General features: G+C 36.3%; 1 protein-coding gene across 5 annotated transcripts in view; it reads right to left on the reverse strand.

Moving 5' to 3' along the window:
• Rp1 (RP1 axonemal microtubule associated) overlaps positions 1-17,793 on the reverse strand; it is a 316,770-nt gene that overhangs the window by 8,710 nt on the left and 290,267 nt on the right. For 4 of the 5 annotated variants that reach the window (XR_007109811.1, XM_047561225.1, XM_047561216.1 and 1 more), the window contains 3 exons: positions 14,302-14,456; positions 9,845-9,923; positions 3,148-3,229 (listed from right to left, as the gene is read on the reverse strand). Coding sequence is in view for 4 of the 5 variants with exons in the window: in XM_047561225.1 (XP_047417181.1) it covers positions 3,148-3,229; positions 9,845-9,923; positions 14,302-14,456 (316 nt within the window). In the remaining variant the exon portion in view is untranslated. Of the gene's footprint in view, positions 1-2,260; positions 2,368-3,147; positions 3,230-9,844; positions 9,924-14,301; positions 14,457-17,793 lie in introns of those variants that run through there. The other variant, XM_047561207.1, reaches the window with a different exon arrangement.

A 17,793-nucleotide genomic window follows, 5' to 3' on the forward strand; every position in this document is an offset into this window, starting at 1 on the left:
GTTTCTCAGCCCTTTCTCTGACTTCTCATGGGATTGCCTGGCCCAAACAAGCCCTGGCAGACCCATTCACTATCCCACCAATCTGGGCTTCAGATATCCCAGGTTTGGCCACATTGTAGTCTCAAGATCTCAATGCCTCTGGAATTTGCACAGAGACCACCAGGGATATGTTCACACAAAAGAGTGACCCTGAGAAGCAGCAGCAATATGGTAGACCACCAGCACTCCCAGCAAGAAGACACCAGGTGCAGCCAAATCTGTAGGCACCCCCATAATGAACTTCCAGGTCCTGGTTGGTGTCCCCAGGCAGTGGTGGCTGGGCCCTGAGATGGCAGTGGTGGCAAACCTGCTAGCACTGTGACTCCCAGGCCCTGGCCCACATCCCAAGAAGGATGCTGCTGTGTGCAACCAAACCTGGAGCCTCCCTAGCAGAGGACCTCTAGGCGATGGTGGAAGCAGTAGTGGTGGGGTCTGTGGCAGCAGGCAAAGTATCAGCAGCAGCTGTTAATCGGTGGCTTTGGCAGCAAGTGGGGGAAGTTAGGGGCAGTGGCGGCAGCTGCAGTGGCACCCAGAGAGAACTTCAGGCGACCTCCAGGGGGCATCAACAGTGTCAGCAGTAGCAGGGTAGAGGGCAGCAGCTTCGAAGAAAAGACCTCCAGCCCTCAGCAGCAAGGTTATCAGGGGCAGCAGTGTCAGGGGTAGCTGCACCCAGAGAGAAGACCTCTGGGTTTTGGTGGCAGTGGTGGAGATGGCAGCCACACCTGGAGAAAAGAACTCCAGGCAATAGCAGCATCAGCAGTGTCTGCTCTTATATTTATTTTTATATCTCATAGTCACATCTCATTCAAAGCAATAAAACTATATTGCATAATATTAAACATAATTTCATATGATATCAAATATCTAGATGTGATATAGAACCAAATGTTATCTGTATGCTGGCCAAATTTGAACACTTAATATGTAGCTAGTACAACCAAATAATTTTAAAATTTGATTTGATTTTAATTAATTTAAAATCAAATGGTCTTATGTGGCTAATGGCTACCACATTGGAATATGCAGATACAGATTTTTTTAAAAAGCAAAAGTTAGTCAATTATTTGGAGAATTCTAAATACGTGATATATTATCTAGAAATAAAAGTGAGTTTTCCTGCATCATTTGGATGTTTGGTCTTGCATCTGAAGATTTCTTATATTTATAATTACTCCTATGACAATGACATTTGCCATCCTAGAGCTTTTAATAATCACAAACCATTTTTGCAAGTACTTACGTACATTGAAATCCTCAAATAACCCTGCAAAATAGGCATCATTACTGCCATTTTACATAAGAATAACTGAAGTTGTCAGAACTAGTTAGTAATGAGTTATTCAAATCTAGTTCTGAAAACCATCAATCTTTGCTCCTTTCACTCTTCTTTAATTAATTAAAAAGATTTCTTGCAAGGTGTCTTCTGAGAACTTGAACTTTGTAAAATTGCAATAACTACTATGATACACATGCATTTTAAATGAATGTGTATTGGGTTGAAAGAAGATCAGAGAAGTGTTTTAAATTTCATTCATAAGGAGCTGGGATGTGGCTCAATGGTAGAGGGCTTGCCTAGCATGCAAGAGGCCCTGGGTTTGATCCCCAGCACTGCCAAAACAAACAAACAACAACAGAGTTTTTAAAAATCATGTCAGGAAATAAATTTCATTCACAGAGAATGCAACTACTTATTAAATTTCAAAAGAGTAAATATTTCCTAGAATCAAAAACAGTAAAGTAAAATTCAGTCAGCCACCCAATGTGCTTCTCTGCAAATCTGATAGAGTAGAAATCACTTTAGGGAACAGTGATGTCAAACCATCTGCTAAAACCAGCACACCCAGCTCTCCAGCTTCATTTAGAGTTACATCCCTCCTCCCTTATCAATCATCAAGTGAGAAATCTTTGAAGATAAGAGATCTTTATTTTTACCTCTGTATATCCAGGACCTCGTATAGTGCCTGATACCAAATATTTTCATCTGCATTATTTTGTTCCTATTAATTCAAATTTCCTTGCCATGGTTTTGAATGAATAATAGATGAATAAATTAATATACAAATTGCAAGGCATGAGTTCTCCAGATTGAAGGAACATGTAATCACATACATGTAACATCCTGAAACCTGAATCATCACAGTATATTCAAGTCTTTCCCATGACCCTTAGGCTAACACTAGTACTCATGTGGGAGGTAAGAAGTCCCTGCTGAGAGAGATAGGACTATCTTATTGCTGGGCCTCCAATTTCTTCTCCACTTCTTGATATGGCAGGTGGTCAATGCCTGTTGCATAGGGACTTAACAAATGGATCAACACATTCAAAAGCCTAGTTGATAATGAACAGAAAAAGGTAAAATTAGCATCAAATATACCACTATGGTAACTTTGAAATAATATTTGAATATTTATTACATTTGCAGATTTAAAAACTGTGGCCTAATGGGTTAATTTTATAATGTCAATTTTTAGTGCATTTTATCATAAGATATACTTGATATTCTATTTGTACCAACTCTGTAAAGTAAATAGGGAAGGTTTAATCTTTCTAATCTTAAGATTTTTTAAAACTGGGAATCAGAGAGTTTAAATGATTCACCTGTGGCCACTTGACCAAGAAATCACAGAGCTGCCCTTGCAGTTTGAGTCTCTTATTATTACTATACCATTTTAGTATAATGGAGTTCAGAGTTCATGCACATAATTTCATTTGAATTTAAATGATTCAAATGAACTAGGGAAATCAAGCATTATTCCTGTCTTACAAATGAGGACAATGAACCTGAGAAAAGTTGAAAGAAGTACCTAAGTTTATAGAACTAGAGGGACCTTAGCAAGTATTTGAGAAACATAAACAAAAATCTTTATTTTGAGTCCTAATCCAGTTTTCTTTCCATTTCAGCGTCTTTATTCCAGAAGATAAAAGTGTTGAATATTACAAATAGAGAACTATTAATGCTTCTAGGAGCAGCTTCCTGAGAAGAGAAGACCTTCAACTTTGGTTTTAAAGGAAGGATTGATGTACACCAACAGCTGGGACCACACAGCTGAAATGAACTGGCCAAGGGAGCATAACTTTGCATAATTTTGCATAATGATAACTGCACACCTGTTGCATGGAAACAGCACCTCCTGACTGCTATCTTCCTCTTCAGACTTAACAACAACACTCTTGAGAAACCATCCATTACCTGTGTAAATTGACAAAGAAGATTACTTTAACTCTTTAGCACAAAATGTACTAACATTGTGATTTTATTCAAACTCTCCAAATGTTCTCTTTAAAGTACACTTGTCAGGCAATTTGGCTACAGAAATATGCACATCTAAATTATACCAGTAAAGAAATGAAAGCATGAGTGAGTGACCTAATTACTCAATGTAGTAAAAGCAGAAGGAAAGAGAAGATTTCCTGTTAGGGACACGGGTTATCTATAAAGTTCAAAAAATACTTAAATACACATGAGCCAAGAAAAAAGAGAGAAGCAAATTCACATAGATATGCTTACATAAATACAGTTTTATTCAGGTATACATGATTGATATGTTTGTACAATATGGGAGGTCACAATCAATCATCATGCTTAATGGTGAAAAATTAGAAGTTCTCACTGATTACAGCATTCGTTAGTGAAATTTAAGAAAGAAAGGGAAAATGGGAGGGAGAGGAAGAGGGAAGGAGGAAGGATGTGGTAGAAAAAAAAAAACTGCTATTACTCACAGATGACAAGACTTAATTAGGTAAGACCCAAAGAAATTACAGAAACTTACTGGAATTAGATGGAAAAAATGGTTAGATACAAAACATATAAATAAAAATCTAGTACATTTCTATTGACCAGCAAGAAACAGTTTAAAATACATAAGTTAATGAAAGTTATTGCCAAATTGCTATCAAAAAGCTAGGAATAAATATAAAAAGAGTTGTACAATTTACAGAAAATAATCTATGTTTAAGGAATGACAGCAAAACACCATGAAGAAGTAGGGCACAATCCCATATTGATAAGTAGGAAGACATTGAAGAGATGTCAATTGCTCATAAGCTAATGAGAACGTAATTAAATCAAGTTCACCACAGTGTTCTACAAGAAAATGAACAAACTGATGATCACATTTATGTGGGTGACAAAGACCCAAGAATATCAGAGGTGCATCTGAATTAGAGTAAGGTAGTGGGTTCAACCTGCTAGTTATTCAAATTTCTTATAAATCTGTACTAATTAAGGCAATACAGAATCAATGCTGGCATAAATAAATTGACTATGGAACAACTAAAAAGATTGACCTATACCATCTGTATATATAAATTTGATGCATGTAGTCCTTGCTCTGCACAGTGGTGTAGAACTACAAAGCAAACTGCAAACAGAAATCATGACAAGCAATCTTAATTATCAATGGGGAAATTTGCAATTGCTAGTTGACTTTTAAATGTTTCTTTCAGAAAATCAAAAACTCTCTTCTGTTAGTTAAAAATGTATTTGAAAATGAAAAAAAGGGTAACACTAATACTTAGTACCCAGTCATTTAAAACATCAAAAATTAAAGAGGTTTTATTTCTTTATGCAAAAAAACTTGAGTAATTGAATGTTGCTTGCCTTTTGTTTTGTTTTTTTTCTGTCAAATAATCTACCATACAGAGTAAACATCTTTTCTGTGTCTTTCTAAATTGTCAAATTCCTTTTTTAGTTTGCATTAGTTTCCAACATTTTATCCTGCATGTTTTCAATGTCATAAAATCCTATGAGTACTCCTTTAATGAAAAGTTTTTATCAAAACTTTCATTCTTTTATTACAACCACTTTGCTTATTCATGATGTTCAGTACTCTCACTGGTTTCTGCAGGTTGCCTAATCACAGCAATGTCAACATACCTAAGACTGTTGAGTTTCTTCTAAAATTCAGTTTATGTTAGATTTGAATTTCACTTACATTATGTTCACTTTTCTTGTTTTTTCACTTTTCACTTCTTTGTTGCACTTTCATCTTTCAATTATACATTTGTTATAAACTGCCAAATGGGTTCATCACATATAAGAAGCCAATACAAGCACACACTTCGCTGTCTGGACATGACTCCAAAACAGCTGTGCAGCGAACCATCCCCAACAGACTTTGAGAGAGGTGACATGATTGGTCATTCAACATGATGTGCATCTGTTAGTCACATAATGATTTGTGAACTGAAAATCTAGAAGCAAAATTTGCACTTGATGCAGTTACAGTTAGTTTAGGATGGTAACTGAAATTTGAACTGTGTGAGTGGGGGATTTGCATTATTTAAATCATCATAACTAAAATTTGTACACACAGAAACTGAAACTCAAGAGCTGCCTATCTACCATAAAGGTGACTTTGTAGAGTATGTGGGTAAATACGGAGTAGTTTATTAACAACTTGAAGGTACTGCAGGGCGCAGTGGCACATGCCTGTATTCCCAGCAGTTTGGGAGGCTGAGGCAGGAGTATCACAAATTCAAAACTAGCATCAGCAAAAGCGAGGCCCTGCATATCTAAATAAAATACAAAATAGGGCTGGGGATGTGGCCCAGTGGTAGAGTACTCCTGATTTCAATCCCTGGTACTGCCCCCAAAAAAACTCACCAAAAAAAAAAAAATTATATACATTCGAGGAAACATGGAAGTGAACTTTTTACCCTCATATCATAGGCAACAATTAATTGCAGATGGAGTAAATATTTAAATCTTAAAAACAAGATTTAAAATATATGCATGTGGGCTGTGGAGATAGCTCAGTTGGTAGAGTGCTTACCTTGCAAGCACAAGGCCCTGGGTTCAATCCCCAGCACCGCAAAAATAAAATAAAATAAATAAATATATGCATGTGTATGTTTAAACATAAATACATGGATGTGAATATTTATCTACCTATCTATCCAATTATCTATCTGGAATACCCTAAGGGCAATGAAGATTTTCTTAAACAAGACACTAAATGTGCTCATCATTCCAAAAAAAAAAAAACTTACCATGTTAAATTCAACTGCACTAATAAATTAGGAATTTCAGTCTTCAAAATGTACCATAAACAGAAGATACTGCAGCAGTCAGTGCTGGTTGCTCTCTGCCTTTGGACATCTGTGCAATGCTAAAGTCCACATTTGCAAGGTGACTTTGCAGGTATAGGTGAACTATGTGACTAATTTCTCAGTAATGAAATGTAGCCAGAAGTCCAGCTTCTATCTGACTTGCTTAAAAAACATTGTTTCTAGGGATTTTCCTTCTTTCTCATGTGCTGTGACCAGCTCTGAACACAAAAGAGCATGTGATGCCATGATGGGAGAAAAACAAGCTGGAAAGACCCCAGATCCCTCGTAGATGCCACAGCAGAGTCTCCACACTGCACACTGGGGCTGTTACCTGAATATGAAGGAAGCTTCTATCTTATCTATTTTAAACTTTGTCCACTGCTTTTTATTAGAGGACTTTTGCTTTTACCATAAATATTACAGACAAGGGTATATATTTCCACATTAGAGGAAATTCAAAATACAATAAAAAGATAAAACAATGCTCGCTTTCCCTAGAAATCAATATAATGTAAATTAAAGCAATAATGAGATTCCATTGTATGCCCACTGAATAAAGGCAAAAATTAAGTGTATGAAATGCTGATGAGAATATAACATGCCAGAAATTCCTACACACTATAGATAGGAGTAAAACTCTATCACTTAGAAACAAGTGATTTGTCTTCTAAAACTGAACATGACCATATCCTTTGCGTTAGCAGTGTTTCTCACCTCATCACAAAAGACTTCATACAATACACCACAAGTTTTTACAAAGCACAAAGGTATCAAAATTATTTTCAAGGGTGAAGACATTATTAGCAAAGCCTTTTTATAATCAAAGATTATTTTTTAAAATCAATAAATGATAAAAAAAATTCAGAACAAATACTTTGGGGTGAGTGTAGGAGAGGCAAATACAGGTAGAATGACTGGTATTGATAAGTCTAGGCTTCAGCTAGGGGGTGATAGTACAGATTTGAAAAACAAAGGAAAAATAAAACAGCTTAAACTCTCTGTTATAGCAATGCTTTTTTTTTTTTTTTTTTTTTTTTTTTTTTTAGTTAAACATGAACAGAATGTAGGAAGGATAGTCTAGTTGAAGAATTTCAAAATCACATTACAATGATTATTTTCAATTTTCCCTGAGTTTCAAATAGCCTAATTCTATCAGTCAGAGATGTTCATCAAAATTCCCAAGTATCCAGCCAACATCTGGCTCTTACCCCAGCCTACACCATCTTCCATCTCTCCATGGAACAGGTTTTCATGTTCTGGACTCCCCTTAACAAAGGCACAGTAGCACTCCAAAGGTCACATTCAGAATATTTATCATACTTTATTATAATTTAATAAAATTATTTCATACGTGTCTGCTACTGCTGGGCCTGCCCATGAGCACAGAGACCACCTGCTTCTTGTTCACCTTCACAAGTCCAGCCTCTGGCAAAATGCCTGGCATATAGCAGCCCTTGATCAAGAGCTTTTCCACTGGAAGCCAGTCCAAGGACCACATCAATCAGGCATTTGTATTAAAACAAACAGAAAAGCATGCATATTTCTGATTACTTAGTACTCACTGGATCAGAATCTCTGGGAGTCGATCCAGGAGCCTATTTTACTTGCTTTCAGATACCCAGATAATTCCTAGATATTCTAAAATTAAACAATGTTTGCTGCAAATTTGGTGTTTTGCTAAAGCTTTTCACTTATCTTATGCACAGATAAACTGCATTCATGTTAAAAGAATGATGTTGCACATGCCTTCTTTTTAAAAAATGAAAAAGAAAAACAAGCCTTGAGAATTTGCTGGAGTCTTTCGCATACCTGAACAGGTGGTTGTTAATGAATGTTTCACAGAAAGAAAAAAAATCAATATTTTATAAGTTTGTTGCTCTCTCTACCGAAAGCCTTTTCTGTGTGAGTAATTGGGTTCTGTAAACATGTTTAAAATCACAGAGTTGCCTTCATTTTTCCTTCCGTAGTTTTCATTTTTTTGTATCAAACATTCTAATGCCTTCTCATTCAAGGGTTCAGTCCAACCCCAAAATAAATCCCTAATTCTTCTCCCATCACCCAGGATAGCTTTCTGCCCTGCTGTTGTCTCCACAGCACCTCAGCTTTGGCTTCACAGGGTGTGGGTTAGGCCTTCTATGATCATTTCCTTCCCTCATCACCAACAGGAGGCTCAGAATCATTTTTTAAGAGTCTGTTTAAGCCTGGAATTTCTACCAACCGCTCTGCTCTGATCCATGCCGAAGTCACAGTCCTCATTCTGATCAGCCATTCTGCAAGTCCATGCCCAGCATGTGGGGGAGATCTGGGGCAGTGCAGGAAAACTCTGTGCACATTTCTATTCTTCATGAAAATAACTAAAGGCACAGATTCTACAGTGCCACTCCTGTGCAGTGACTCCCTCAGATGTGACACACTGTGCAGTGACTCCCTCTGCTGCCACACCCTTTTCAGTGACAACCTTGTGCAGTGACACCCTCTGCCATGACACACTCTGCAGTGACACCCTCTGCCATGACACCCTCTGCGGTGACACTCTGCGGTGACACCACTCTACAACAGCCCCACGTGTAACAGGCAGCGTTTTATGTTATTCCCTCCTATATTCAGTTTTTTCCTCTGCCTCTCTCTAAGACTCTCCCCCATATAATCCTGAGCTTATTTACTTAAGTGTCTCTTTTATTCCTACTGGCTACTCCCTTCGTCTCTCTTTTTCTATTCTCTTTGGGTTTTGTCAAAAACATAAACACTTCTTTCTGAGATGGCCATTTTAAACTTTTCTGATTATTTTTAAAAAACATTACAGATAATCATTTCATTCATTTAAACCATTTACTCAATAAATGGCCATTAATTAAACTATCTATCCTGTCAAGCTCTGTACTAGGTCCTAGGAGGATAAAGATCAGTGATAAGTAAGTCTAGTCTTCAAAAGTCTAAATCGAGCAGAAAGGAAAAGGAATATAGGAAGAAACACAATTAATGGTTTTGCTGCAGTGATGCAAGTTAAAATATGTAGTTGAACTTATCTTTAAAGACTATAATTCCAGAGGCAAACAAACAGAAGTAAATCTAATAGTTCTAAGGAATTAGTTTTTAAAAAGGTATTAACAAGCCATAGTTAACAGGACTCGGTTAACATATGTGTCAGGGTAAAATTCAGTGAGAGTAGGAAGGACCAAGAATAATCCCAAAGCTTCTGGTTTGCTGAGGGCTGAGGGATGTGGGGTGAGGGAACAGGAAATACATCTGTGAACACTGCCCAGTGAGTGTAGACACATGCACACACACACACACACACACACACAATCAGTGTGCTTTTCATTCCTAGGAAATTTCCCTCAGAATAACGTAACTGTCTGCTTTTGTAAGTCATGATAAGCTTAACCTGACAAATCTCTAGTAAACTTTTTTAGAATCAATTATTTTCTTTTTTTGGGGGGGAAGGGTTACCAAAGATTGAACTCAATGACACTCAAGGACACCACTGAGCCACATCTCCAGTCCTATTTTGTATTTTATTTAGAGACAGGGTCTCACTGAGTTGCTTAGCACCTTGCTTTTACTGAGGCTGGTTTTGATCCCTCTGCCTCAGCCTCCTGAACTACTGGGATTACAGGTGTGCACCACCATGCCCGGTTTAGAAGTCAATTATTTTCTAATCTTAGCTTTACATGATATGTATGTTTCACCTATCTTTTATATTATTTTTAATGAATTAGCAAAAACAACTTCTGACCAAGAAACCAAACCTTACCTGGACCTGTGCCATCATGAGTAATCAGAACTTTCCTCAATTGTCCAAGAGACACTGCCTTAATGGAAAATATATCAATCTGCAAAACAAAAAAAAAATGAACTCAGTGACCAATGGAATAGTTCCTTTCTTTTTAGAAAAAAAAATGTTATTACTATATTGCTACATTACATGTTACTATACACTACTGCTATGCTATTATTATTACTACTACTATAAAATTTCAAAGTTTTCATGGATAGTCTTTTCTACAAAATGTTTTGTGAGGCACACAAACATGGAGCATATAATTCTTTCTCTCCTTAATTATACAGTCTGTAAAAATATTTTACAGGTTTAATAACGATAATAATAATTCACTGGACCCTTTCTATGTGACAAACTCAGTTCTAACTTTTTTTTATATATTAATTCACTTAGTGCACAGAACAACCCAAGAAGTGAGTACTACTCACTTTCTCATTCAATAGTGGAAGAGATTAACGCACAGAATTAAGGTACTTGTCCCACATCAGCTGCTAGTGAATAATGGAGCCAGGACTCTGACCCAAGGAAGCTGCTTCTAGAAGGCATCTTCCCACCATTACCGCTCTGCCTCTCAGTATGTTATTTTTTTAAATTAAGTATGTATTCAAATATATATAAATAAAAATATGTACATATAATTTTATTTATATATGCATATAGTTACACATGTATGTGATTATATGCATGTAATTACATACATATGTATGTATACATATGTATGTGTATATAAGTATATATTATATATAAATACATACATATGTATACATACTTAAATATATATGCTTATATATACATACATAGGAAATTTTAAAATGGTGAAATAAATACAAAGTGTACAAATTACAAATGTGCACTCAATAAACATTCCATATAATTGTTGGGGCTCACTACTCTATAGTCTGGCACTTTGGCAGACTGAGCACTTTGAACTAAAGGAGATTGGAAGGCCTCAGAAGCATCCCCAGAAACAAGTTCCTCTGCCCTCCAGTCCCATGTCCCTTCTCTCCCGAAGCAGTTATAGAAACCAGACTTTCTTTTCTACAAGGCAGGTAACGGAAGCTAGAACTTCTCTCCCTTAAAGCAAGCTGTAAAATCTGCAAATATTACTCTCACATCTCCTACCTTTCTGTAGGGCTGGCCATGAAGAAATTCTCTGACCTACTTTGCTTCTAGAGAGGTCCTGTGCCACACTAAAGAGAAAGACATGCTTCACAGAGAGGCCAAGAAGATCTGAACAGACAGACCTTCCTAGGTTGCCCCCTCAGCCCATTAACATCAGATCTCACTCATTTTGATGAATCATATTTCAACACAATTGTCCATTCATAATTAAATTTGAGAATAAAATTGGACAGTTTTCCCTGGGTCTTTGGTTCTTCCACTTATAGTTCCTGTGCCACATAAAATGTTAATTAAGTAAGTGCACTGTGTTTTTGTCTTGTTAACCTGCCATTTGTTATAGGAGTGGCTGCTGTGACCCTTATGATTGGTGAGGAAAGAGATCACAACTCTCCACCCCTCCCATAAGCAGCAGAGCATTAGCTGCATCCCATGACCCTGGCGATGCCCCTTCCCACACACTGTATACCCTAATAGTATCCACTATCCTGTTTTTCAACATGCCTAATTAGTTTTGCTTGATCTGAAAACACTGTAAACAGAATAATCCAGAATAATCCTCTCGTCTGACTGAGTTCATTCAAATGTGTGTAAAATTCATCTGTGCTGTTTCGTTCAACAGAATTTTATTTTCATTATTAAATACTATTTTAAATTGTCCATCCATGTTGCTATTTATAGACAACATTGTTTCTAGAATAATGCCTTGCACAGTGTTCTTGAATATATCATATTATATTTGCATTCATTTCTGTTGGGGAACCGGTTTCATATGCTCAGCTTTCATGGATAGTCTCAGTTTTCTAAAAAGCTTATACAAATGTACACTCTGTATGTGCAGTATGTGTAAGTTTATAGTGCTCCGTGGACTACAATGCTTGTTATTGTCATTCAATTAAAGTTTAGACTTCTTATTGTGCTCAGTAACACTTCATTATGGTTTTCATTGTATTTCCTGATTGCTAACATTTTTCATGTTTATAGGTGATTTGGATAGCCTCTTTCGTAGAGTACAAGGTCAAATGTCATGCCCATGTTTTAAATCAGGTTATCTGTCTTTTTCTTGTTGATCTGTGGGTGTTCTATACACAGTCTATAAACAAGTCTTTTGCCATTACATATTTTACAATGTCTTCTAGTATGTAACTAGCCTTTTTACTCTCTTAACAGTTTCTTGAAGAACAGAAGTCTTTAATATTAAAATAGCATAATTTATCTGTTTTCCCCTTTATGCTTAGCACTTTCTGTTTCTGTCTTTAAATTTTAGTCTGTAATTGTCCACCCATGTTCATAGCAGCCTTATTCACAACAGTCAAAAAGGCAGAAGTAACCCACGTGTCCACTGATGGGAGAGCAGATGAACAAGATGTATATACATATGAGAAAAGTTCTGTCCTATGCTACAATGTGCACAAACTTGAAGGACATTATTCTCAGTGAAATTAGTCAGCTGAAAAAGAGACAAATAACTTCATTTATATGAGGCACCTGGTCAAATTCATAGAAACAGAGGGTAAAATATAGGTTGCCAGGGGCTGAGAAAAGGAAGAATGGAGATGGTTCTCGGATGGCTACAAAGTTTCAGTTTTGTAAGATAAAAAAAGAGTTTTGGAAATGAATGATAGTGATAGCTGTACAATGATGTAAATGCAATTAATACCATTAAAATGTCTGTATACTTCATATCAGCATGTAAATAGTAAATAACAAAATTATATAATTATTATTTCGATTTTTAAAAAAGAGTTATGATAAATTTTATGAAATGCATATTTTGCCACAAAACTTTTAAAATCTTAGTCTATCCCCAAGGTCATGAATTTTTTTTTTCTGTTATCTTCTAGACATCTTATTATTTTACCCATATTTAGACCTAATTTTGTGATGAATTGATTTGGGGAATGGTGTAGAAAAGGGGTCATGATCTCTTTTTTTCTTTAATGATATCCAAGTTACTATAAAAAGTTATTGAAAAGACAAACCTTTCCCTGATGCTCACATTAGAATGTGGGAGCTGTTGCTGGATTGTTTCTCTGCTCTACTTTTTATGCTCTATGCAAACTGACACTATCTTAATTACCTTAACCATATAAGTTTTGATACCTGGTACTGTAAGTGCTCCAATTTTTTTTTCTTTAAGATAATTTTGAGTTTCTGACTCTTTGCATTCACACATATATTTTAGAATTAGATTGTCAATTTCTACTTAAAATAATCTTCCTGAAATTTTGATTGGTTTTGCATTAAAACTGCAGATCAATTAAAGAGAAGCCAGTACTTTCTAATATTGAGTCTTCTTATCCAGGAATACAGTTTTAAAAGAATATCTCTATTAATATATGTCTTTTTAATTTTTTTCAATAGTATTTTATTTTTCCACATGGAGGTCTTGACCATGCCAACCGTGCCTGTTGTACAGTGGTCCCAAGGATGGAGTAACTATGGCAACGGGGCAGGAAGCTCTCTGTGAATGGCCCCAGGACTGATTCACTCTCCCACAACGGCTCTAGTCACTGTTGCTACGGTGCCCAGTCTGTCAAATGAGTTCCTGGAGGAATCCAGCCCCTGCTGTCAACAACAGCAGCCCCTAGAATGTATACTTCTATAGGTCTTCTCTTTCTCTTCCTCATGCTCTCATTCCTTCACTGCTGCCTCTTAGTGTCACCTGCCCTCCTGACAGCCTGAAGAACCTGTCCTGGCTGTTCTTTGGGAGGGTACACATGAAGCTCTTCACTTTTCAGGTGTGGGTTTTTGAAGAACTCTATTCACTGGTGGGGTGGAATCCAGGCCCCATGAGTCCTAAACCTCTCCATAGCATCTCACCCCCTACTGCCACCTTCTGGTTGGCTTCTTGTTTCTAAGCATCTGTTGACAAATGGTGGAAGGCTCTGCCAGTACCAGGTTCTTATCTGCACTCCTTTCTCTTCAGAATCCCGGACTCTCAAACTCTAATTGACTGATAGCACTCCAGTGCCTTTCATACTAATTTGAAAGACGTTTTCTCAAATGTGTCTGGTTGTTCTTAGCAGGATGTTCATTTTGTCACAAGCTTGTCTTCCCTATCTGGAATTTGTTTTGTTTTGTTTTGCTTCTTAACAGAAGAAACCTGAACTCACTTACAGCTGTATCATCTGTGGTAAAGTCCACGCCCACTCAACTCTAGAATAATAATATGCACACTAAGAAATGACCCCCTTGTACCTCCTAAGAGGTACCAAATGAGTATCGCAGGAAATTTGTGTCTCAGTTTTAGCAAAAGAAATTAGAGGAAGACTAGTGAATAAGAAAATTAGTGAAGATCTTTGCATTACCTGTCCACGCTGAAACCTGGTTTTGTTGCTTTTGGATTGATGAAGTTTCCGATTCCCTGAATCTCCTCTGGTGCCGATGAGGTTGATAAATACATTAGACTCTGTTTCTGCCCCTGACTTTGTGCCAGTGTATATGCGAATTTCATAAACCACCACTGAAATGTCAGAAATATGATATTATCTTTCTTGTATTTATTTATATCTTTGAATACACTTAGATATTCTGTATGGGAATCAGAATGTTTCTGAATGATATTTCCCCCAATTCCTTTCCTTATCCATACCCCCATTCAAACATACTCTTGGCTACTTAATGTTTACCTCATTCACAGAGACTCTGGCTATTCCCAGAACTACTGTTTCAAAATAATTATTGTTAGCAATTATGCACTTTCATTAACCACTACACTAACACAGTTATTATGAGAAGTTGTATTTGGTGGAGGGGGGAACCTCCTCTCTCCTAATTAGATGAAAGTGGCAATTTTTCCCCTGAAGTTTGGCTGTTCTAATCACAGCTGGTCACTCGTGCTGCTACTTCTTGGAGATTACTATTCCAGTAATGGAGATTTTTAATAGCCCTCTTGAGAAAGAAAAGATACAAAGATCCTAGAGAGATGCAAATTTAAAGATAATTTTTAAAAAGAGTCCAGTTGAGGTTCTAGAAAATTATAATACACTACATTTGACCTCAGAATTAAGGCCATTTCTGAGACACTGTTAGAAATCACTAATTAGAAAAGAGATTTCTCTCGCTGATACTACTAATATGAATAATATCTTGGGTACAGTGAGCGCTTTGTATTCCATGATCCTAGAACTCTTTATAAATCATACTGTGCAATTGAGCAGTTGCATTTATAGAAATTCACATTAACATTTTCCAAAGAACTCAGACATGAAAATCCAACAAGTAAGAAAACAAGGTAAGTGAGAAACATTGCCTGTTTCTCTCATGCCTGACCTTTAAAAAGACAAATGTGGTATATTGGGAAATGGTATAAGCAGAAAAGATAAATCAGTTTCTTTGTGCAGTCTTACATATTCTAAAATACCCCAGAGTGAAACCCAGCAGAGTTTAAGCAGAAAATCAGAACACTTCTCATGAATTTAGGACAGCCAAAGAAATCTTTCAAACTTCCTACAAAGAAGAACTGGACTGACAAACTCTGAAACTAAATAGAATTAAATCAAAACTTTGGCTAGAATTCTTCATGGAAATAAGCATAAGGACAAGAATAATTTGATGTCTTTGTAGAGAAATCAGGTTTCTGCTTTACTAGAATTTTTCTACTTCATAGGAACAATGAAATTGTACATAACTATGTTATGAAAAACATTGACAGACATAAAGTAAGACAATTAAATGAATAGTTAAAGTTTTTAAAAAGTACATATCAAAAAGTATTTTGGACACAAGCCACACATTTACAGCACCAAGAACAACACTTAGCCTCTCCTCAGCTATGGTTCCTCACCCTAATTCCTGCTAACGTGCACGTGGCCTCAAATACTTCCAAACATAGTGTCCCAGATGCTGCTATAAGTTGATTAGGTTAAACACACACACACACACACCAAAAAAAAGAAAATGAAAACAACATACACACAAGAAAACTTACTTTCCTTCTAAAATTCAAAGGAGAAATAAATGTACCCTACATTTAGAACAAAGTGGTTATCAAAGTTGAACACTTAATTTTTTTCTCAAATCATGTCAGAAAGAGTTACATAGTTTAAATTGGAAGATGGAGGAAAACACAACCTCACTTTCCAGGAGAGGCAGACATTTGCTCAAATCTGTAATGTTGCCTTTATATAAATTATATTCCATAACATAGCTCACGAAGTATTTGCTATAATTTTATAATGCAGTCATGGATTCTTTCTAAAATGTGAAATTCAGAACAATAAATTCTATATCTAGACATTTTCATGATCCTTAAGGCAATATAAAATTCTAACTCCTCTAACTTAACCCAAAGGGAGGATTTAAAGCATGCTTAGTTAACATGTCACTTAGATGCACCCTAAAATATTACATGTTTTAAAGGAGTTCTAGCAAGCAAAGACTGCAGTGAATCCTTCCTTGGACTTTTCTCCTTGGACGTGAAATCTCAATGTTCAAGGTGTTGCTCTAAAGGCAGGACCATATGTCCTAGCTAACAGATAATCATTCTGCTGTAAAAATGTACAAGGCTAACAAATAATCTTTACTCCAAGAGAGGGACACCGTACGCATAAGGAGATGAACTCCTTGTGGAGCCCAGTGATAAGTTTAAAATGTAAGTTAGAGAGAACTTTTAATTTGCTCAACTTCTTGAAAATGACAAGGATGGGTTTCAAGATGCCAGATTTGCAGATGGAAGAGATCATTTTACCTGAACATATTCAAAGGTAAGTACTATTAATCAGTCTTCCTGACAACAAATAATCATCCCTAAAGCACCAGTTTTAAGAAGTTGCAATTAATGTGTCTATTACCATCATTTAGCTAACAGAACCTGAAAGAGTTGACTCATTGGCTTGGGTTACCTATGTATGTTAGACATTTCTGTCAACATATTTTTAATGTTCTTTTTATCATCATTGCTGCAGGTTTTTTTTCTCTTTCTGACAATTAGTTAAGTGCTTCAGCTGCTTCTGAACAACTAACTCACTCTGACAGTCCTCCTGAAGGGCAGAATAAAATACTTGTCTTTCCGTTTGCCACAATTGTCATCCAGCTCAACTGATCGCTACACTACATATTGTCACCAGAGTTTTCACTTGCATCTGCAATGTCATTGTCTCCAATGCTCATTCTCCTATTTACCTATTATTTATTATCATTTCAACAACTTCTCCAACTCCTGTCTCTCAGGGAAAACCTGGGATGCGTATTGGTGTCAAAGTTCAGCATTCTTTTGTTGTTTGCTTTCTTTCACTTATTTATTCTTTGGAACCCATAAAAGTGTGGCCTGTATAATAAGATTGAACATGATCTTATTAGTGACACAAAAATCCTTCAAAAATCTTCCTTGCAAGTTTATTTCCAAACACCTCTGAGGTCCAGAATTTTTTTAAAATGTTTTTATTAGTACATTATAGTTACACATAATAGTGGGATTCATTTTGACATATTCATACATGCGTGGAATATAATTTGCTCCATTTAGTCCCCAGTATTTCCACTTTCTTTCCCTCCTTACCTTCCTCCTACTGTTTCCCTTCTTCTACTTGTCTTCTATTTTTTTTATTGTTTTAATTGGTGCTTTATAGATATGTAATAAGATCAAATTTGCTGTGATTTACTCATGTATATACATAGCATAATTTAGTCAATTTCATTTTGTAATTCTTCTCTTTGACTCTCTCCTCTCTCCCCACTTTACTTCAATGATCTCTGTTCTATGTTCATGGGATTCCTCCCCTTTTGGTTCCCTACTTTATTCTAACTTTCTCACATGAGAGAAAACATTTGACCTTGGACTTTCTGCATCTGGATTATTT

This window comes from Sciurus carolinensis, chromosome 1 (genome assembly GCF_902686445.1).
Source record: "Sciurus carolinensis chromosome 1, mSciCar1.2, whole genome shotgun sequence".
Lineage (NCBI taxonomy): Eukaryota > Metazoa > Chordata > Mammalia > Rodentia > Sciuridae > Sciurus > Sciurus carolinensis.